The 24103-nt window shown below is 40.8% G+C and overlaps 1 protein-coding gene and 1 pseudogene across 3 annotated transcripts in view; one reads left to right on the forward strand and one right to left on the reverse strand.

Moving 5' to 3' along the window:
* Positions 1 to 24103, forward strand: part of TMEM117 (transmembrane protein 117) — a 627686-nt gene that overhangs the window by 442051 nt on the left and 161532 nt on the right. For all 3 annotated transcript variants that reach the window (XM_060689057.2, XM_060693247.2, XM_060689060.2), the window contains one exon: positions 19456 to 19615. In XM_060689057.2, coding sequence (XP_060545040.1) covers positions 19456 to 19615 — 160 coding nt within the window. The remainder of the gene's footprint in view (positions 1 to 19455; positions 19616 to 24103) is intronic.
* LOC148112880 (uncharacterized) lies at positions 12091 to 13548 on the reverse strand (annotated as a pseudogene).

Genomic DNA, 24103 nt, shown 5'->3' on the forward strand with positions numbered 1-24103 from the left:
GTTGTGTCCCACAGATTCTGTAACGATGTCTGTTCTTTTGTATTTATTTGAAGGAATATTTTTACTTTTTTCTCAATCATCTGTATATATTCTTTGTCCTTTATTATTCCTGTGTCCATCATCCATCTCTTTTGTTTTCTATACCCTTTCCACGTTATTTTTATGGGATTATGGTCAGCCCAAGTATTCGGTGTAATTTCAATTTCTTGTATTTCCTTCCTGAGATCTGGCATCATCCAGGCCATGTTGATCCTAGACCATGACTGATGTGGGCTCGAGTAGTATGTGTATTGTTTAACTTGTTTGTTTGCCTCCCTCCATACGTCGTATAGGTGTAATTCCTCGACTATGTCCTTGAATGTATCTGGTAAAGTTTTCTTTCTGGTTTTGCTTCTTTTGTTACTTCGATAGTCATCTTGTATGTTTGTGATTGCGTTAAAATCCCCGACAATGCAGATGTTTTCATACTCCAAATCTTTAATTGTATCATGCAATTTCTTTAAAAAGTCGCTTTGATTTCCATTGGGTGCGTATATGGATACTAGTAAGATTGTCTTCAATTCCGTTTGTATTTCTATTATTAAAATACGTCCTTCTGTATCTGTATATATTTGTTTCATTTTTAGATGTTTTTAACATATATTGCGACTCCTCTCTTTTTATGGTCTCCTAGGGATGTGTATAATCTTCCTAATTTTTGATTTTCCAACAATTTTTGTTGTTGTCTTTTGATATGAACTTCTTGTAGTGTTATAATGTCAATATCAAGTTTTTGCAGTTTTGTAAATATGTATTTTCTTTTGATTGGTGAATTGAGTCTGTTTATATTAATCGAAATGATTCCTAATTCTCCTTCCATCTCTATTGGTTTATCTGTTTGTTATTTTCAGTTTTGTTGTGTTTCTAGTAACTCTTTACTTTACTTTACTTTATTCAAATTTCTATACCGCCCTTCTCCTTTCGGACTCAGGGCGGTGAACAGCCAAGATAAAAACATCTATACAAAACATCACAGTTAAAAAATAAAGTTAAAATAATTTATAAATTTGGCCCATAATTTAAAACTTGTCAATTAAAATCAATATTAAAATTTTAAAACTAACCCTAAAATCAAGACAGACCGGCTAACTGGAAAAAATGAGTTTTTAGGGCCCGACGAAAAATCCGAAGGTCGGAGATCACTCGTATCTCTGGGGGTAGATTGTTCCATAGGGTAGGTGCCACCACAGAGAAGGCTCTCCTCCTGGGGGTCGTCAGCCGGCATTGTCTGGCCGACGGCACCCTGAGGAGGCCCTCTCTGTGGGAGCGAACCGGCCAGTGGGAGGCTATTGGTGGCAGAAGGCGGTCCCGTAAGTACCCTGGCCCTAAGCCATGGAGCGCTTTAAAGGTGATCACCAACACCTTGAAGTGCACCCGGAAGTCCACCGGAAGCCAATGCAGCTCGCGCAGGAGAGGAGTCACATGGGAGCGCCCCGTCGCTCCCATAATCCCCCGCGCAGCCGCATTCTGCACCAGTTGGAGCCTCCGGGTGTACCCCAAGGGGAGCCCCATGTAGAGAGCGTTACAATAGTCCAGACGAGAAGTGACGAGTGCTTGAATGACTGTGCGTAGGGAGTCCCGGTCCAGAAAGGGGCGCAACTGGCATATCAGGCGAACCTGAAAAAAAGCCCCCCTGGCCATGGCTGTCATATGCCCTTCTAAAGACAGCCGCGCATCCAGGAGGACACCCACATTGCGGGCCCTCTCCGTGGGGGCCAATGATTCGCCCCCAATAACCAGCAATGGCGTCAGCTGGCTATACCGGGACGCCGGCAGCCACAGCCACTCGGTCTTGGAAGGGTTGAGTCGAAGCCTGTTTCTCCCCATCCAGACCCGCACGGCCTCCAGGCACTGGGACATCACTTCCAAGGCATCATTGGGATGGTCTGGGGTGGAAATGTACAGCTGAGTATCATCAGAGTACTGATGGAACTCCACCCCAAAACCACGGATGATCTCACCCAGCGGCTTCACATAAATGTTGAACAGGAGGGGCGAGAGGACCGACCCTTGCGGCACCCCACAAACAAGGCGCCTTGGGGTCGACCGCTGCCCCCCTGTCAACACGGATTGCGACCGGTCGGAGAGATAGGAGGAGAACCACCGCAAAACGGTGCCCCCCACTCCCAGTCCCTCCAGCCGGCGCAACATGATACCATGGTCGATGGTATCAAAAGCCGCTGAGAGGTCTAATAGGACCAGGATAGAGGAAGAACCCCTATCCTGGGCCCTCCAGAGATCATCCACCAACGCGACCAATGCCGTTTCCGTGCTGTACCCAGGTCTGAAGCCGGACTGGAGCGGATCCAGATAGACAGCTTCATCCAGGTACTGGGGAAGCTGTCGCGCCACCACACTCTCAACAACCTTCGCAATAAAGCGAAGGTTGGAGACTGGACGATAGTTAGCCAAAACAGCCGGATCCAGGGATGGCTTCTTGAGGAGAGGCCTCACCACCGCCTCTTTCAAGGCGGCCGGCAGGACACCCTCGCTCAAAGAAGTGTTAATAATCCCCTGGAGCCAGCCTCGTGTAACCTCCCGGGAAGCCAGCACCAACCAGGAGGGACACGGGTCCAATAAACATGTGGTTGCGTTCAGCCGCCCCAAGATCCTGTCCACGTCCTCGGGAGGCACAGGATCGAACTCCTCCCAGATAACACTCTCAAGGCCTGCCTCAGTCGTCTCGTCTGAACTAACCCAGTCGGCGGCCAAGTCTTCCCGAATCTGAGTTATTTTATCATCCAGATACTGTACAAAATCCTCAGCTCGGCCCTGCAAGGGGTCCTCCCGCGCTCCCAGATGGAGGAGGGAGCGGGTCACCCTAAACAGGGCGGCTGGGCGGTTATCTGATGACGCGATAAGAGCGGCAAAATAGCTAGATTTCGCCGCTTTTATCGCCACTAGGTAGGTCTTAATATGAGACCTTACCAGTGTCAAGTCAGACTCGGAATGACTGGCCCTCCAACCGCTCTCTAGGCGTCTTTTCCGGCGCTTCATCACCCTCAGCTCCTCGGAAAACCAAGGAGCTAAGTGAGTTCGGTGCCGGGTCAGAGGCCGCAAAGGCACGACCCGGTCCAAAGCCCCGGCAGCCGCCCTATCCCAGGCGGCCACCAGGTCATCAGCCGAGTCATGAGCTAGAGTCTCAGGAAATGGCCCAAGCTCCATCTGGAACCTATCAGGGTCCATCAGGCGCCTGGGGCGGAACCACGTGGTCGGTTCCGCCTCCCCGTGACGGGGTACGGTGGTCAGAAAGTCAAGTCGAAGGAGCGAGTGGTCAGACCATGACAAGGGTTCAATATCTACATCCCCTATATCAAGGCCACTCAACCACTGACCAGAGATAAAAACTAAGTCCAGAGTGTGTCCCCCCATATGAGTAGGGCCGTAAATTACTTGGGTCAGGTCCATGGCCGTCATGGAAGCCATGAACTCCCGAGCTACCTCAGATGTCTCACTGATGGATGGCAGGTTGAAATCCCCCATGACCACAAGTCTGGGGGTATCAGCCGCCACCTCGGCTATAACATTGAGGAGTTCGGGCAGGGTCGTTGCCACGTGGCAGGGAGCCAGGTACGTGATCAACAGACCCATCTGCACCCCACGACCCCACTTCACAAAAAGGGTCTCACATCTGGCTATCTGAGGTACAGTGGTCTCCCTCGGATCAAGACCTTCTTTTAAAATGACCGCCACCCCCCCCCGCCCCTGCCCTGAGCTCTCAGCTGATGAAATGCACGGAAGCCTGATGGGCACATCTCCACGAGGGGAACTCCCCCCTCATGGCCCAACCAGGTCTCCGTGATACCTGCCAGGTCCGCTCCCCCCTCCTGAATAAGATCACAAATGAGGGGGGCTTTATTTACTATGGACCTGGCATTACATAACATCAGCTGGAGACTCGGGCGCTGAGACTCTAAGCAGCCTGGGGAACGGGAAGAGCTAAGGGGACCGGGGCACGCAATCGCTCGGAGATAGCGAGCACGTGCCCCCACCACATGATATGGCCCCCTGCTCCCGCCATACCTGCCCCTCCCACTCAGCGTGTTAATAGAGAAGCCCTCACTAGAGGGCATTCTAACAGTCCCCTTTCCCCCAGAGTCCGTACCCCCTACAGCACCATTAATAGCAGCCGGACTAGTCTCCAACCCCCGTGGGTTTTCCCCCAAACCCACATAACCTCCCCCACCCTCAGAACCCCTTAAAAGTCTAATTAAAAAAGTCTTTAAAAAACCCCTCAATCCCCTTTTTGCGACATGCCACCTCTCGGGGTCCCAAGATCCGTCATTAAGGTGGGCCCTCGATAACATAGAGGGCCAGGCCTGCGAGAGGGGGGAATCTCGCAGCACAAGAAGCTTTGCCCTAGAATACATTTTAACACTAGAGTGATAATACAAGTTTGGCCTAGACATGGCCTAGGGGTCTATAATGATGGTTTCAAATGTCCAGGAAGCAAGACTAAGATAATCGGAAGAGTCACCATTACCCTCTCACGGTAATGGGTAGGAGTCCTCACGTTCAGTCCAGCTGAGGGGAACTATCCAACCACCCTCTCACGGTGGTTGGCCAACTCTTTGTATCTTTTCCCTCGCTCCCTCTCTCTCCATTTTTTCTCTCTCTACTCTTCTTTTATCTTCTTGATCTTCTTCTCTTTCTGTCTGCTGTGCCTCATGTCTCCTGGATTCCGCTTTTTCTCCTCTTCGCCGATGAAATGTTGTTCAAAAAAGTCTTGAGCTTTTTCTAAGCTATCAATCCTATACTTTCGTTCCTCCCAAGAGATAAGTAAGCCTTCTGGTAGTAGTCAACGGAATTTTATTTTAAATTTGTTCAGCTGCGTAGTTAAGAAATTATAATTCCTTCTTTGGTCTCTTGTTCTTCTCGGTATTTGTTTGAGAGTTAGAATTTCTTTTCCTTTGTACATCATTGTCTCTTCTCTCATTTTCCTGTAAATCTCTTCTTTTATCGATTTCTTCATAAATCTAATATGTATTTCCTTTGGCAGTTTATTTCTTCTTGCATAGTTAGTGTGAACTCTATAAATTTCATGTATTCCATTTCTTATCTCTTTCTTATCTCTTTGGGTTACCTTTGCCAATATCTCAATCATTATATCCCCTAGATCCTCATCCTTTTGTTCTTCCACATTTTGAAACCTTAAATAAAAGGATGCTTTTTCCATTTCAAGATAGGTTAATGAATCCTTCGTTTCCTTATTAAATGCCCCTTGATCTTGTTCCATCCTCTCCATTCTCTTAGCCATGTACTCAATTCTTTCTTCCACTTTATGGATCCTCTGCTCATTTTCCATTATATTCTGTTGAATTTTTTCTATTTTCTCATCCATATTCTTAATATTGTCTTTTATTTCACCCACATCCAACCTCAATTCTTCATGGTTTTTCCTTGTCTCTTCATGATTGTGGGCCATCGTTTCTTGCATTCTGTTCATTCCTTCCTGGATCATTGCTAATGCGGCATGGATATTTTGCATGCTAAGAGCGGGACTCGTCTTGTCCTTTTACGTGGTTTCAGCTACCTTTTGTTGGGCCGGGGAAGCCATAAGTATCATCTGGCTCGAGGGTATTTTCTTGCTTGTTTTAGTAGTTGTTACTGAGCTTGTAGTTGCCATTAGTATTCTTTGTTTTATTATTTCCCAAAGTTTCATATACTGATCACTGTTTCTAAACCTGTTTATCAAGTTTCCACCCAAATTTTCTCCTTCTTTTTTCAATATTCTTTCAGTATTTTTCAGCAATATAGAATATCAATAAGGAAAATTAAAATGAGGGAGTGAGGGAAAAGTATAATATTCTAACAATTCATCAGTTAGTTATTGTTACTATTAAATATTTAATTACCTAATATATCTCTTACGTTATTAAATAAATATCAATTAGATAAATATCAAGTACTATTAATTTCTAATTCTTATAGTATAAATATATAGGTACAGTATATATAAATATAATAAATTAGTGTAATTTAAATCCTTAAACTCTAAACATATGATAACAAGATAATAAACTAATAATTCATAGGATAAATATTAAATTAGACCATCCACTTTTAAGTAAAGGTTCAGGACAATATATATATTACTTCCTGATCACTGGTATTAGACGATCTTGATTACTGATTTTTTACGCTATTGATTTTCCAATCAGCCAATGTCTTCTAATTTAAGTGTCCTTCAGTCCAATCCAGCTCTAAATATCCAAGTTTCCAATATTGAAGAATATTATTCAAGTATTCCAATGTCCAATCATTCAGAAAAACAAAATATTATAAGTCCAATGCTCGTCCCGCTCTCCTAATTCCGAATAAAGAAATCTTCTCCATCGCTCCTTCTTTGGGTGTCCCGAATCCCAAAGTTCCTTATGTTAAATAGTCAATATCCAGTAAAGGTCCAATAAATATCCAGTCAATGTCCAAAGCAGTCTCCTCTCAAAGTAACAAAGTCTCCAAATGTCCAAGTGTTATCCAAATGTTCCAAAATTCTTAGTCCAAATCTTCAAAAGAAAAATTAATTTTATAGGTCCAGTGCTCGCCCCGTTTGCTTAGTTCCAGCCAGATGAGGCTTCTCCGTCATTCTTTCTTTATGTGTCCAATACACGTTAAACATCCGCTACTGTTGCAGTCTGAAAGCTGAGCTGTCAGAGAAGCGAAAGTGTTTTAAACCCGATACCCACTGCGTTCACTCAGTTCCAGATAAGCTGGGGTTTCTCTGTCTTTTCTTCTTTAAATATCCAATCCTCTGGATTTCTTCCAATTTCGCCTGCTGTCAAATTATGCGCTGTCACTTTCAAGATGGATTCTCCCTCCACTCACTTTCACTCGCCGCTTTTCTCACTTGTTGGAGATTCCTTCCACTCGCTTTCTCCCTGCAGCTTGCAAATATGAATGTACCTTTTAAGACTCTACTTCTCTCCTTCGATCTCCACCGATGCTTTCTTTTATATGATTTTCACTTCCCTCTAAACAGCTGTCACCATTTCAGGCCAGGCGGAATGCCTGGTTCTTCCTCGATCCGAGTTAAGGGGGTTTTCCTGAACCTTCAGGGGGGTTGCTGTGCTCCCTGAGGTCCTCGGAAGTTCCCCTTTCTTCTATCAACCTCTCCAAGGTCAATAGCACCTAAATCGGCTCGCAAATCAAGAATATTAGGGACCTTGAGAGCGGAGTGCCATTCCCTTCGTCCTTAACCCACTGATGTCACTGCTGGAAGTCCAGTGGTGTTAAATATTTTTACATTATCAGTGAAGAGAATGCAGTTTCTTATAATATGATCACGAAGATCATTTATGTATAGTATGAAGAGTGTTGGTCATAGAACGCTGCTTTGGGGGACACCGCTATTAAAAAATGCAGGATTTGATAGGGCGCTCCCTATTTTGACTACTTGTTGTCTGTTTGACAGGAATGTAGCTATCCAATTATGTAGAGGTCCAGAGATGCCATAGGATTTTAGTTTTAGAAGTAGTTTGTCATGTACCATTGAATCAAAAGCTTTACAGAAGTATGTAAATTGTGTCTATTGCTTTGCCCTGATTGAGATTTGTATTCCATATGTTCTTGTAGTGTAGAAGTTGTAGATTACAGGATAATTTTTTTCTGAAACCATGTGTCATGTTTCATGAAATTCACATGAAATGTGAATGATAAATCACAACTGCATAAAATGGTGCTAAATATTCATGCACAATAATTTTCCAAGGAAGTAATAGGCTATAATATATCAATTTTATTGTTGCAAACTTTAATGTTTTTAATTGGCTGGTGAATCAGCATTGATTAATTGATGGGGATGGCTTGAAGGACATACTTTTTTGGCTTCTAAAGCTGTTTTAGTTGTGGAATGCTCATACATTAGGAAGAAATAAATAAATAAAAGTTTATTTCTTTCAATAAATAAATAAAAATCAATAAAATGAAACAGTCTGAATCCTCCACTCAAAAGTTTCATTTTAATTGCAGTTTTGTTATATGAAATTATGTGTATTTAAATTAATTGGCTATAAACATGCAAAACAGTTTTACTAGTACCTCTGTTGTGATCCAGAGTTCACTTCCAGAGTGTAGGGGCCAAGAATGTGAATATTTATCTTTTTTTATATTGCAGGAGACATGGGTGTTTTATGAGACAAAGTTGATGCCTTAAGCATATGTTCAAAATTCTCCAATGAAACCTACTACCAAATTGTTCAATCCTGCCTCTCCTTTAAATTGGAAAATTTAAACCAATTTCCACTCTTATACCTTCCCATCTAAATGGAAAAGAGAGATGTTGTTTAGATGTCCAAATAACAAAAGGAATCTGGTAGCAGATTACGAAATTTAATTAAAAACATGAGTTTTCATGAGCTGTAATTCACTCTGTCAAGTGATGAAACAGCTCAATTGATATAAAATTTAAAATGGATTTAGGGAATTTCCAAGAGGTGCCTGGGAGAACCTGTTAAATACAAACACAACAACAGAACAACAAAACATAACTGGTGGTTATCAGTTCGACTCATTCAAGTGCAGTGAAATTAGTTCACAAGTTAACAGCCAAACCAGCAAATATTGATGGTGTCAGGTGTGCCTCCTTTCAACACTCAAGAAAGAAAAACCCTGACTCCATTTTCATAGAGAAAGGTACTTTTACTGAGTATGAACTGAATACAACCAAAGAAAAGCAAGATCTGAGGCAAAAGGCGTGAAAATCACATATAGAAAGCATCCTTAAAACCCTCCCCCCAATTGTCTAGTCAGGATTATCCAATCCACATCCCCCAAGGGGTCATGTGGGGTGCAGCTTCTGATGGCTCCATCTTCCTGGTATGCCATGACAGTTTACCTTGAGTGGTTATCAGCGCACCTCCCAGCTGCAGAGAAACGCTGAGGAAAACTTTCACCCATTTACTCCACCAGCTCACTTTCCCCCTCCCAGACATCCAGAGAGCTCCCCCCTCCCCCTGTTACAATGGCAGCCGAGCAAGCAAGCAATATAAAGGCGGAGGCTGACATTCGGCCCTCCTGCAGAAGAGACATTATTCCTAGAAGAAAAACAGAATAAGGGAAAATAGAAAATTACATAAACAGAAACATATGTACAGCTCCAGGATTAAGGTTTATCAGAATATTTAGAATAAAACAATTGCAGCTGCTTCAGAGCCCTAACATCTCGCTCATTTACCCATTCAGGTTGAGCTAAAGGGAAATGTTTCCAGGCCACCAAGTACTGCAATTTACCACAATGTTTCCTCAAATCCAATATTTCTTTGACCTCAAAATGCTGTTCCCCTTCAATGAGTTTGGGGACAGGAGGAGGTTCTTGGTCTGGGGACGTACGCTCGGGTTTCAGCCAACTAACATGAAACACCAGATGAATCCTCCGCAGGGTTTTAGGTAGGTCTAATTGCATTGTAACTGGGTTAACTATGCATACGATAGGGAAAGGACCCACATATTTAGGGCCAAGTTTTTTCGACTTTTGGGTAGTTTGCAAGTACTTGGTGGAAAGGAAAACCCTATCTCCTACCTTATAATCTCTACCCTGAATTCTTTTCTTATCAGCTTGGGTTTTATGAGCCTGCTGAGCCTCATCCAGGGCCTTACATGTTACAAACCAGATACAACGTAGCTGTTCAAACCATTCAACCAAAGAAGGTATCTGTGATTTTTCCTGAGGCAACTCTGGGATGGGCACAAAATCTTGGCTGGAGGCTACCTTAAATGGGGTAAACCCTGTACTACTGTGTATAGAGTTATTATAGGCGACCTCTGCAAATGGCAACAAGTCCACCCAGTTATCTTGCTGAGCCCCATGTAATCTATACACATGTTGGACAAACAATTTAGCCAGAGTTTTAGCCAAAGGGATCTTGGGAAACGGGACAAAATGCACTTGTTTAGAAAACAAATCAGTAACCACCCAAATGACTGTATTCCCTCCACTTTCGGGCAACTCAACAATAAAATCCATGGAGATCTCCTTCCATGGGGCTCCCGGCCTGGCTACACTCTGAAGTAACCCAGGGATTTTCCCCGGAGACTTCTTTGTTGAAGCACATATGGGGCAGCTCGCCACATAGGTTTCTATGTCTTTCTTCAGCTCCGGCCACCAGAATTGTCGTTTAACTAAATGTAATGTCTTCACGAAACCAAAATGCCCAGCAATTTTAGCATCATGGGCGTATTGTAATACTGCCTCCCTCAGGCTGGCAGGGACATACAGTTTCGCTCCCACCCAGGTGAGACCCTCCCAAAGCGTACACTCATTGGAGTGGGCTAAAAACCACTTGTCAGTTTTTAGTGCTTCTTTTAACTGCTTGCTCAAGTTGCCAGACAAGGTTAGGCCCTCTTTCACCTGGGCTGTGGCAACCACTGATGCTGCCAGCTGTTTCAAGGAGATAATCAGACAAATTACTTCCTCTCTAATGCTATTGTATTGAGGCAGTTTTGAGAGGGCATCTGCCATAAAGTTCTTCCCTCCAGGAAGGTAGCGCAGGGAGAAATTAAATCAGTTAAAGTGTTGGGCCCAGCGGACTTGCTTAGGCAACAGTTTTCATGGCGTTTTTAAGTCCTCTAAGTTTTTGTGATCAGTCCACACCTCAAAGGGGTGTTTTGCCCCTTCCAGGAAATGCCTCCACATTAACAGTGCCCAACAAACAGCAAAAGCCTCCTTCTCCCAGATGGCCCATCCCCTCACGGTCTCAGATAATTTCCAAGAGGTATAGGCACAGGATTGCAAATTCCCTTCAGCATTTGCTTGGAGTAACACTGCCCCGATGGCTACATCGCTGGCATTGCCCTGAACAACAAACAGGGCCTCCATGTCAGGATGTTTAAGGACTGGTTCGGCAGCAAACAGTCGTTTCAGTTTCTCAAAAGCCGCCTGACATTCCGTAGTCCACTTGAGAGGCCAGGAGGACTTTGGCCTCCCCTGTCCTTTTGTTTTCAGAAGGTTAGTAATTGATAAGGCAATTTTTGTGAACGAGGGGATGAACTGTCGATAGAAATTAGCAAAACCCAGGAAGCTTTGTAGTTGTTTGCGGGTACATGGGGGACCCCATTCCAACACAGCCCGGACCTTTTCTGGATCCATTTCTATCCCCTCATGTGAAATGCGCTACCCCAGATAATCAATTTTAGTCTGGTGGAATTCACATTTTGACAGCTTAGCATATAGCTCAGCAGCTCTAAGTTTTTTCAGGATGGCTCTCACCAGTTTTACATTGTCGTCCATGGTCTCAGTGTAAATAAGAATGTCATCAAGGTAGACCAGAACCTCCTTGTAAAGGTGTTCATGCAGTACTTCGTTGATCAGTTGCATGAACACTGCAGGGGCTCCTTGTAGTCCGAAAGGGAGCATCCTAAACTGGAAACATCCCAGCGGGCAGTTGAAAGCAGTTTTCCATTCATCACCTTCCTTAATTCAAACTCTATAATATGCGTCCCGCAAGTCCAGCTTAGTAAAAATCTTTCCTTTGGCTAGGTGGGCTAGCATGTCCTTCATGAGGGGCAGTGGGTAGATTTTTTCTATGCAAATAGCGTTCAGGTTCTTATAATCAACCTCTATGCGGTAAGACCCATCCTTCTTCTCCTGGAATAGCACCGGGGCATCTAAACGCGGCCTAGCTGGTTGGATGAAGCTGCATTTTAGGTTTTTATCAATAAAGTCTCGTAGTTCCCCCAACTCCCGGGGGGTCATGGGGTAGATCTTTGGTTTAGAGAGCTTTACCCCAGGAAGGATTTCTATACTACAGTCTGTAGGCTGGTGGGGGGGGGGCAGCACATCTGACGCCTTCTCACTAAACACCTCCCAGAGGTCCCGGTACTCTTTTGGGATCTTTTCCTCCCCCACAATATGTTCTGTTGCAGCTGCCACTCCCTCACTCGCCACTTTGGCCACTCAATAGGGGTTCTCCCCTCTCTTCCCTTGCTAGTTAGAGTGGATGCACAACATGCCTGTCTTCCAATTTATGTGCGGGTTCCATTTTCGGAGCCAGGGCAGCCCAAGTAGGAGGGGTCGTTCCATGCCAGGATCCCCCTTCCTCATCTCAATCAGTTCAGTTACAAAATGGGCTGCCCCCCCACAGCTACTGACCCATCTAGCTGACAGAATGCAATGAGCCTTTTCATCATTTTTAGTCTTAGACCCATCTCTTCCACAAACTCACGGCTGTTGACACACCTGGTGCATCCCAAATCTAAAAAGCCTAGCATCTTTCCATGGGCCCCAGTGGATGGTACCTTTAGTTCTACTGGGATGGTCATGGGTCCCCCATTCTGACTTACCAGAAGGTCCCCATCAGAATCGGTTTTGGTTTCGCTGTCATCGGTGAGCGTTGGAGTTCCCAATTCACCCTGTTTCAGGGGAGCGAACTCAACGATTTCTACCCCTTTTAGGGTGGTTTCGTGGGCTTTTGCGGGCATTTTGTTGGCTCTCTTCCCTCCACTAGGAGTTGCCTTGGATCCAGGCTTAGAGAAACACTCAGCCTCTTGGTGTCCTCCTTTCCACATCTGAAGCACGCGATGGACTTCGGCTTGGAGACTGCAGGTCCCACTGTAGCCTTTGGAGCCCCCTTGTGGGATGAGGAGGGTGATTGGCTCCAGGTGCGCCTGCCACGGAAACTATCTCTGGCCAAGTCGATCTCCACGTCAGCGGCCAGCACGTACCAACTTTGCAGATCCCTAGGGGCCCCTCGGGAGCAGCAATCCTTGTAGACATCCTCATTAAGGCCATCCTTATAGCTTTCCAGCAGGGCTACTTCTGACCACCCTCTCATGTAGGGCACCAGCTCATGGAACTCCTGCCTGTCATCAATCTCCACCCCTGATGTATGGACTTCATTCTAATTCTTGTCCTTCACTCAGCTAACAGGTCCTCAAAGCGCGTTCTGAGGGCTGCCATGAACTGGTCATAATTTCTTATCAGAGAGGAATCTTCATTATGGAGTTCCACCATCCACTCAGCTGTCACCCCCTCCAGGGCCCTGATAACACACCTCACGCATGCAGCATCTGAGAGGAAATCCTCCCCCCAGTCTTGCATGTGGTTCCACACTTGGGTTAAAAAGAATCCCAGTCCTTTCGGATCTCCCCCGTATCTTACTGATAGCAAGGGAATTTTGGGCTTTTTATGCCTCCATGGCAAGGCCTGCCCAGCAGGGGACCCCTGGATTGCAGCAGCCACTTGAGTTCTGGAGGTCTGAGCTGCCTCTTCCCAGACTTGGGCTCTCTCTTCCACACAAGCAGCAGCCTCCATTTCACTCCCGGGGCATTCATCCTCCCCCCTGGCAGGCAACCCATACCTTTCACAGGCTCTATGACTCTCACAAGCCTCTCTCAGTAGTTGCAAAGCCTGGGTGATCAGAAGATTTTCTTTCTGCTCTTCCTGCCAGGCAGCATCTCCACCTCGGCGTCTGGTAGTTGTTACTCCTTGGGGGGTCTTCTCCAGCTCCAATAACCTCCCACGCCCAGTGACCATTTGGCTCTCTCCGCCTTTTCCTCAAGCTGTAAATCAGCCATCCACTCCAAAGCCTCCTAGCCGGGGTGTGATGGGGAGGTCGCAGAACCAGCAGCTCCCATATCCTCCTGGTTGCTGTCTTGGTCAGACATTCTTTGCTCACCCCCCATGGTAGTTTTCTGGGATGGCTGTTATTTGCAGACCTTGCTTAATGTCTCCTTTCAACACTCAAGAAAGAAAAACCCTGACTCCATTTTAATAGAGAAAGGTACTTTTACTGAGTATGAACTGAATGCAACCAAAGAAAAGCAAGCTCTTAGGCAATAGGTGCGAAAATCACATATAGAAAGCATCCTTAAAACCCTTCCCCCAATCGTCCAGTCAGGATTATCCAATCCACATCCCCCCAAGAGATCAAGAGGGGTGCAGCTTCCGATGGCTCCATCCTCCTGGTATGTCACAACAGTTGACCTTGAGCGGTTATCAACGCACATCCCAGCTGCAGAGAAACGCTGAGGAAAACTTTCTCCCATTTACTCCACCAGCTCACTTCCCCCACACCCAAACATCCAGACAGGGAGCTCCCACCTCCCCCTGTTACAATGGCAGCCGAGCAAGCAAGCAATATAAAGGCAGAGGCTGACAGATGGTAAGACAAACCAACACAACAACCATATGTATTTAAAATAACACCTTGGACATAACCAAGTGTCGATATACCCATTATTAAAAATGAAGGAAGTTTTCTATTAGGAAGTTACAAGACCTATTTATTTATCACATTAATCGACTCCTAAACTATACAAGAAAACTAATGAAAACATAGAATTAAAATTAACCAAACTGAACTATATCCAAACTGACAGAGAATCAAGGCCAAACAACTTCAAAGAGGTCCATCTTCACAAGCACAAGTTAGCACTATACTAACTACATCCTGTTTAATTATGTGTGTTTCCCCCGTATAGCATATACACTGCTTAATTTTACAAGTGATAAATCACTTCATCCCTTGCTTCAAAATAAAATTTAAACATCCTTTTCCAAGATATGTGAACATTTAGACTGAGCAGTCCACAGAGAAATTCTTCCTGACATTAAACAGCAACAGTACAGATTTTTTTTGTTTATTGTGGTCATAAGTCCAAGCTAGCAACCAAAAACATCAAACACAGATGTTACAACCAAACCCCTTATAATGTAGACATACAAATATTAGCAATATAAAATTATGCACTGTACAGGAAGATAAAATACAAAATATTATATTCAATTAAAAAAAGTTTTGTGTCATTCATCAGCAGAGGTAATTGTCTTGCACAATGTTATGGCTTCTAAAATTCAGACTCAATCACATCCTTGTTACTATTTTTAAATAGAAGTGTCAAATATCAATCAAACATTATTCCAGGATATATGATTAGTAAGAAAATTATAAATCAATATTTCATATCCCCATAGCAATCACAGAAGAATAAGATAAATTGAAAATCAACAGCAGTTTCCCAACATGAACAAAAATAATTCCCATAGGAGAAGCCTTTGAAATAGCAATTTAAGCAGTAGGCTAACAGAAGAGAATTAAATTTAGAAAAAAATAGGGAAAAAGGTGATTGCTATATATTAAATGTTTGACATGGTGGTGTTATTATGGACTCAGTTAAAAGATTCACTCTATTTTCTATTGCAACATCTTACTTATAGTTTCATTTGTTTTAGTATTTAAATTTAAAAACCTATACTAGTAACAAGATGGGGATTCTCTAGATTCTTAGAGAATGTTTTCAGTTTATTATTGAAAATAAAAGATGTTGTGACTGATTTTGTACTAATTACATATTTTGTGGGCAGTGTGTTGACTGGGTCAAATCTTTTTTAAACAACCCTAACAATAATTTAAACAACTTCTGTTTAAACAACTTCAACAATGCTATTCATAATTCGTTATAATTTTTCCCATTAATTCATTTAAACATAGATAACATTTCTTTGTGCCATGTGTTTGTTATACCCTACTAAATTACTAATATTTAATATTTTAAAAATTACTCATTATTCCACCACAACTTCAATATTCCAAATGTGTAGGATTACTAATAAAGCCAAATATTAACAATATTTAATCAATCCTGGGAGTATATATCAAAATCCCCACAATTTCTAATCCTTAATATTTTAAATTCACAATATACTTTAATACACAATTAATATTAATAATACTGAATTAGTAATTAAATTATTGAACCCTAAATTTCCATCTACTAAGCTTAACACATTTTTAGTTATAATAAGTTGTATTATCTATTAATATATATACTACTATTTTCTCTGTATTTTCCCATTTTATTAATATATTTTCTCATTATCCATCATCTCTTAACCTTTTTAAAATTCCATCATTTATTGACTTTTTAGTCAGCCTTTTATCTCTCTCTCTTGGAATCTTGTAGCTCTTTTTGATATTTTTGGGCCTACTGAACATTCCCTTCTGGATACCCTTTGTCTCTTTCTGCTGTATTATTTGAACACCCATCAACAAGACTTCCTTTTTAAAAAAAAAAGAGAGAGAGAGAGAGAGAGAGAGAGAGAGAGAGAGAGAGAGAGAGAGAGATTTTTCTTGTTTTTCTCTAAATCTTTCTTTTTTTGAAGAGATTTTTCTCTTTTCCCTCTGTTCTATTGTAAACTTTTAAGGAGTTATGTAATTGATTCCTACTTATTAATCCTTTCTCTTCTTTATTTTTAGCTTCTTGCGTCTCATTTTGATTTTTCCCTTTCACTGCTTCTTCTAATTTCTCATCTATTTCTTGGATATTGTGTTCCTCTTTTTCCCCGAATTGTTGAGTAACTACATTCATTTCTGTGTCTTTAAATGATCCCCTTGTCTCCTTATTGCTCTTTATAGTTTCACGCACATTTTTTAGCATCAAAAATATTTCTTCATATGCCTCTATCATCCCCTGTAAATTCATTTTATAACAATTTAATAAAAATTACTCAATATATTTCTATAGTTCCAATGTCTCAATATTTAAAAACTCCTACTTAATAACATTTCATCAATCCCATAATTATACCTCCAAAACCCCTAAATTTATGATCTTTAAAATTATTTAGTAATTATAGCCTTATAGTTTTCCAATTATATATCTTTCCAATTGTCCAAATTTTAAAGTCTTATTTAACTTTCCTTCTTTTCTCTTTTCTTCTATCACCTTTCTTCTTTTGTCTCGTAGAATGTTCTATTGAATAACATTAATAGTCCAAATCCAAGTTAATCCACAAGATTACTCCAATCTTTCAGATCCATAATCCAATAAGCAATTTTAATAAAGTTTAGTTATTTGCAAGTTAGTTCCTTTTAGAAATCTTCAGAAGAGGAAAAAAAATCCTTATTAAATATTCTCAGATTATCCAAGTCGTCATCTAACATAAAATCAAGGTCAGGTCATCTTCCAGATGTTATTACTTCTATTCTGTGTATTAGACATTGTGTGTATTGAATTCACTTTCACTGAGTATATGGCGGCAATAGTGCTGTAATACGTCTCTTCTTCCAGTAGATGGCTCTCTTATTCCCAAATCCAATGTTAAACAGTCTGTCAAAAACAGCTGATTATCCAATAACTCCAGGGGGTTGAGAAATACAAATAAACAAGACAATTTCTCCCGAAAATCACCTTTCAAATTGTTTAAGCTTTTTTCAAGCTATCTATGTTTTAAAGCTTCCCTTGGGCTTCTTTTGCCTCTTGATTTTCAGGGTCTTTTTTCTCCTCTCTGTGTATTTGATTGCCACTTTCTTAGGCTTGGAAGTTATCTTTTAAAATTCTTATACTTAAATCAGGTCTTTAAAAGTTGGTAATTATCTCACCCATTTTCAATGCTCTGTCCACAAACTGCTCCAGCACAAATCTTGTGGTCCCAGTTGTCCCAGCTTGTGACTGCCAAAAATGGACATCATACCTGCTGTCGTTCGGGAGAACTTGCTTTGAACCTAACGAGGAAATTGCAGATTCCTCGTGGTCAGCGAAGCACCTCTCCTTCCTTCACTGCTCTTACAAGGTGGCTATGACCCTGTTGGGTCTCTGAACAGCGGTTACCAGCTGGATTTCACAAGGCTTGGTGGAATCCGCTATTTTCCAGCCATTCTTGCTGCAACATCAACTGGAAGTCGTTACACCCTCCTTTTGTAGAAGTTATAATATCACAATCTTGGATGATCAGAGCTTTTAGCACATATAAGCTCTGTACAGTAAAAATAATGAAGAATAAGCATATATGCGTACTGCAGTAGTCACACTCTATGAAATGAATCCATAAACAGTGCTGCTCCCAGTGTCCCCATGTGTTCACCTGTTGAAAAAGAAATAAAAATCTGAAAAAGGGTTGTAAATGTATTAGGCAAGAACCTACTCATAACACCAGCTACAATCAAAACCTGCTTCATTACATGATGGCAGTATGTTGAATATTGTTTTATCTGATGATTTTTTTTTTTTCGTTTTTGATTCTTGAAAATATTAGAAAAATATCCCTTGGATATGGATATGCATATTTCTGCTTCTTCAGTATCTGTCAACTTTTATAAATTCTTAGGTACATTGATTTTTAAGAATAATGAGTATCGGGCATAACTGGAAATACGAAAGAATGGTTTCAGTACTTTATTTTTCTATGCTCACTCACAGAAAAGAAAGAAGGAATTGAGAGTAAAAAAGTGCCTGGGAACAGTATGAGAACTCCAACTGGAAACCGCAGCAAATATTGATTTGCTTACTTGCTATTTATGCACCTGCCTATGCATTTATCTTCCCTATAATAACACATGTGCATAGATATCCAGAATTATTGTAAGCGTTTTCACTGTCTAAAATATTTCTAAAGCATATTTGGAACAGAGATTCACAGCTAATGTGCAAGGAGAGCCTAAAGCAAGCAATTTAGTGGTTGTCTGTGGCAAAACTATATTAATTGCCTTCCTAAATAATTGTGGGTTTCATTTGTTAATATATGTCTTACTGTAAGTAGTTGCTGTTTAATGAATATGGTTATAGTTCACTAATATTGTGGGGAAAGTAATATAACTATAATTTAAGCTTTTATATCAGCTACTTAAGATTTCAGCTGGTTAAGGCTAGGACAATATTTTCACAGTCTGCCAGTTAGAATTGACATTCTAGTGAGTAAGAACAAAGGCAACAGTCAGAAACTAAGTAGAAGGGGACACAGAGAGATAGAGATAGAGAGAGTATGTACATACACATACTTCAGGTCATATCAATGAATGATCCATATATATACTTTCACAAGCAAGTGAAAAGGACCTCTCATTGTTTTGAATGTTTGCAGCCCAAACATGGATAATTCTATCAAATCTATGACATGTTAAAGATCTTGACAGTACTTAAGAATGGATCTTCTCTGAATGCAAGAAGGTGGTAGACCCATTCATATACATACTAGCATTCCTTTCCAATGAATTCAAAGATTTATAATCACTATCCCATTCTTAGATAGACATCCCAGAGTCATGCATTTGTGATTCATGAAGAATAAATCCATATGCAATCTTCCTCAATACGATTGTGTGTCCCATATGCTCCCAGTGGTATTGGACAGGTCTGGGGTGGGAGAGAAAGGAAAGGAAAAGGTCACCTCTACAATATTCTTCCAGTCACTATTGCTAACTTCCACTCATTGCTCAGTTTTTTGACAGGCTCATTGGAATTTATTTGTAGCAGCAGCAAATTTCATCAATGGTAATTTGGGGACCTGCCTAGGAATGATAGAGTAGTAGCCCACCACATATAGAACAAATCTAGTTGCAGAAGATTGATTTACAAGAATATCCATGCATGGTATTTTAAGTATAACAAAGAAAATTATGTTGTTATTTTCAAATTGTTTTGGAGATAGCTATAAAGTAATTAGTAATTAGTAATCTTAATTGAATTTTGAATTTTTCTTTTTAGGACAGTTTTATTTACTTTGACCTCAGTGATTGTGCTGATCATCACAACAGACTGGATAAGCTGGGACAAGTTGAATCGTGGATTTCTGCCAAGTGATGAAGTTTCAAGAGCTTTCCTGGCTTCCTTCATCTTAGTTTTTGACCTTCTTATTGTCATGCAGGTGTGTTATTCCAGTATTCCTTCCACAGAGTGCTTAAGTGGCTAGAAATCTTCCTATTCTGATGTATTCTTTTCATATAAACTCTTGTAGATTTTACAAATGGAGGTGTTCTACTCAAAATGGCATGGAGAAAAATAGAAATAGGATAAACACATGAGAAGGTTTTCCTTGAAAAACATCCCTTGGGAATTTGAAATAAATATTTTAGCAAAGTAAGGTTGTTTCATATGTATCACACGAAAAATTAACAACTTGTATTGGTAGGCAGTTTTATTCTCTTTACACCAAGAACTCCTCCACTTATAATCAGTTTCTTTCTACCAACTACTGTTTCCAAGGAGATAGATTCTTAAAAACTATCTCATTTTTGCTTTTTTGAGATTTACTGTTAAAATAAGACTACACAATCCTGAACACATTGCTCTGATAGCAAAGATGTCTCCTTGATAGCTCTTTTCTACTATTTGATCTTTTTCTTTTGTTACAAATGAATTAAAGAGTCTATTAAATCAGAGTTTATTTATTTTTAATAGTTCTACTTTCTTTTGTTTCTGGCTACATTTCCAAGTTTGGTTTAGTTTCATGATAATCTTTTAATAGCTTTTAAATGTCATGAAACTATGAACAGTGACATTTTTCAGGGAAAAACCAAATGTTCTATCATTTTGCATGCAAATTAACATAGCAAAATGTAGACTTTCATTGCCTTAATTTCTATATTATTATTGATATAGTCTTGCTTTGCAAGCTTATTTTACAAGCCTTACTTTACAAAGTATGGGCTCAATTCATCAGTTTTAATGTCCTTTTTGTTTAAATAATCAAATTATATCAAAACTTAAACTTCTTTTGTACAAATTCAGACAAAGTAGTCCTTTGACTTTCTCCCGAGTCATCCCTTTTGCTTTAGCTGCTCTTGCCTTCTGGCAGCTCTTCTCATAAGTGCACTAGGAACAGGCTCCTCCTGTTTCTCTGCCTCTCTGATGTCAGCCTCTGGAGGCTCCGAAGTCCGCACATCACTCCCAGATGGCCCTGGCCCCATCTCTGCCTCCAACACAGAGCCTTCATCTGGGCCTTTCCCAGCCTCCAGGACTGGCCCATGTTCTTCCTCAGCCTCCTCACTGTCCGACTCCGCTGCCAGCTCTGCAGGCTGCTGGCGGACCACAACAGGTATATGCACACGGTTGCAGCTTTCCTTCCTTGTTTGCTTGCAAGACAACCGCTGCCACCGCTACATCGCTGGCGTCTGCCTGCACCACAAATAGCTTGGTGGAGTCTGGATGTTTTAATATTGGTTCTCGTGCAAACAACACCTTCAGATGCTCAAATGCTTGCTGACAAGCAAATGTCCACTGTACTGGTTGACCTGGACTTTTGGACTAATTGTTTGGTCCTCAATAGATCTGTTAATGGAAGAGCCACGTGAGCAAAGGACAGGATGAACTGATGGTAAAAGTTCGCAAACCCCAAGAAGCTTTGTAGTTGTTTTCGTGTTCTTGGGGCTTTCCAGTCCAAAATGGCCTTTACTTTCACAGGGTCCATCTCTACACCCTTTGGAGAAATGCGGAATCCCAAATAGTGTAATTACGACTTATGGAACTTGCATTTCAATAACTTGATGTAGAGTTTGGTGGCTAATAGTTTGCTTAGGACCTGGCGTACTAAGACAATGTATTCTTCTACGGTTTTGGTGTAAATCAATATGTTATCCAGTTACATGAGCACACTATTGTAGAATAGAATAGAATAGAATAGAATAGAATAGAATAGAATAGAATAGAATAGAATAGAATAGAATAGAATAGAATAGGGGTGTGTGGCCTGATGCCAGCGTAGTAACATCTCCAATCTCTCGCTCCGGCATAGTAAAGTGAAAGCAAGGAAGAACTTGAAATAGCACAGTAAAAGAAAAGCTGAGAAGAAGTTTAAAAGTGAGCAGAGAGCGTTCTGATTTTAAGAATTGGTTTGGATTGCGTCTCGGTTCTCGGAAACCCTGCAAACTCTCCAGGGGGCTTACCCGCCTGGAGGGGAGTGGGGGAAGGGGATTGAGATAAACGCTTAACCGGCAGTCTGAAGACATTAAAGAGGCGGTAACGATAGTTTTAAGCCAAGGGGATCAGTCCTGCGGAGTTGCGGAGTTTGTAACACTCGAGGAGTAAGTAAAGTTTGGAATTACATCAAGCACTCCAATTGTGGTTGTTAAAACGCTCGGAAAAAAAAAAGGATGAAGACTTAAATGAGGAACTTTTGAAACTTTGTTCAGTAAATAAAATTCCTCTGACTGGAAAAAAGTAGAAATGAAAGATTAGGTGGAAGAAGGGAAGATAAATTGTTGAAATTTATTATTTATACAATGACTTGCAAGCAAAAATGGCGATAAAGTTAAAAGTGAAGGCGGATGATAGTATGTTGTAATAAGCTGATTGTGATTGGATACAGAAGGAAGTCATAGGAGAGAGTGGATACTGTTTTTTAGTGGATGCTGCCATCGGATGGTTGAATAGAAGTAATACACGACTGGGGAATTAAAAATAAGATAAAAATTTCTTTTTTTGTAAAGATTGTGGTAAAAGTGGAAGTGACTTGGAATCTCAGATTATCTTTTTCCAATATTTTAAACCGTCTCAGACTTTTTATACAAAACTGGAAAGCAGCACATGGTCCCTTGTTAGACCCTCTAAACAAATACAATTTGATTATTGACTATTGATTATTGATTATATGAGTATAAAATCTTCAGCCCAGATGGCAACTGATATGGCACAAATAGTATTGGCTTTTAATAAAATTACTGAAAGATTAAATACAATGGATGAAGGATTAAATAAAAGAATGGAGGAGGAAAAGAAAGAAAGAGCTGAACAATTGGAACAGATTAAAGCTCAAAATGTAGAAACATATAAAAAATTTATGGGTGAAATTAATGATAACTTTGCAAAATATGCAGCAGAGACAGCTATGATAAAAGATGACATTGATCAATTGCAAATACATACTAAAAAAATGGGTGGAAAAATTGGAGATCTCGTTTATAAATATTGTCAACAAGATAAGAGATTATGCCTATTGGAGGAAGGAGTAAGGAAAGCCAATCTGGTCATGCGAGGAATTTCTGAACAAACTGTGGATAATATACGAAAGAGAGTACTGGACTGGCTAAACTCAATTGGAATGGACAAAATGATGACGGTGGAGGATTTAATAAGTGTCTTCAGAATTGGAATGAGACGTAATAAAGGAAAGAAGAGAAATGTTCTGGTTAAGTTTGCAAGTATAAATGATAAATTGAAAGTGATGTCAAAAATTAGAGAGGATGGAGATAAAATTCTTCAAATAGAAGGGGACAAGATAGAGGTTTATCAGGAGGAACGTATATGGAGGCACACTTTAAAGCCAATTACAAAATTATTGAGAAATAAAGGCATTAAATATAATTGGAGATTTCCACAACAATTAACATTTCTTTTATAACAGAAGAATGCATACAATTGATATTAAAATTAATCCTGTTGATTATTTGCATAAACTTGGGCTGATTGAGAAAGAAGAGGATGTTATTAGTATGAAAGCTGAATTGCTTCAGATGGGTGAATATGGAGTGAGGAAGGAATTAAATCCGGATAAGGAACAAGGAGCTGCAGCTGGAGAGGGCCCAGAACTTAAAGCTAAACCACAACATAAAAGAAAACCAACAAAAGAGCGGTTGGATTTTCAAAAAAAAAAAGTAGAGAAAATGGAGGAGAAAATGTTGGTGAAGAAAGTAAGATGGAAGATCAACTTGGTTCTGGGCCCGACTCAAGTGATGGATCTGAGTGTGGAAAAGAAGTAATAGAGTAATATTAATAGAGTAATAGAAAGAAAAGAAGCATAAGAACAATGCCTGGAGCTAGAGATGGCTGGATTGACAGACACATTCCCTCTCCCCCATTCTTGGAAGACAAGGCGGCTGGAATTAAATGAAAGCGATGGGGGAAGAAGAAAAATTGTTTGTTTGTTTTTTTTAAATTTGTTATTGGTGATGGGTTGGGAAAGATTCACAGTAGGGAGGAGGAGGAAGAAATGGAAAATATTGAATATAATGATGGGTGTGATTAAAATTATGTCATGGAATGTTAAAGGCACTGGGAATCAAATTAAAAGAAAACGTTTAGAATTAAAAATGGGAAGGGAGTCACCTGATATAATCTTTTTGCAAGAGACTCATCAAAAGTCCGAGGATTCAAATAAGTTGTATATAAAAGGAATACAGTTCTATGAGAAAGCATTTGGAACCTCAAAATTGAGAGGGGTCGCAACTTTAATTTCAAGTAGGGTTCAATTTGAAAAATTAAAAAGTGTAGTGGACTCCGAAGGTAGATATTTGATAATTGTTGGTAATATTAACGAAGAAACTGTAACATTGGTTAATATTTATGCACCTAATGAAAAACAAAATGAATTCCTGATGAGAATATCAAAAATACTGCGGAAAGAAAGTAAGGGCAGATT

This window comes from Pantherophis guttatus, chromosome 7 (assembly GCF_059756535.1).
Source record: "Pantherophis guttatus breed Tessera chromosome 7, ASM5975653v1, whole genome shotgun sequence".
In the NCBI taxonomy this organism is placed as follows: domain Eukaryota; kingdom Metazoa; phylum Chordata; class Lepidosauria; order Squamata; family Colubridae; genus Pantherophis; species Pantherophis guttatus.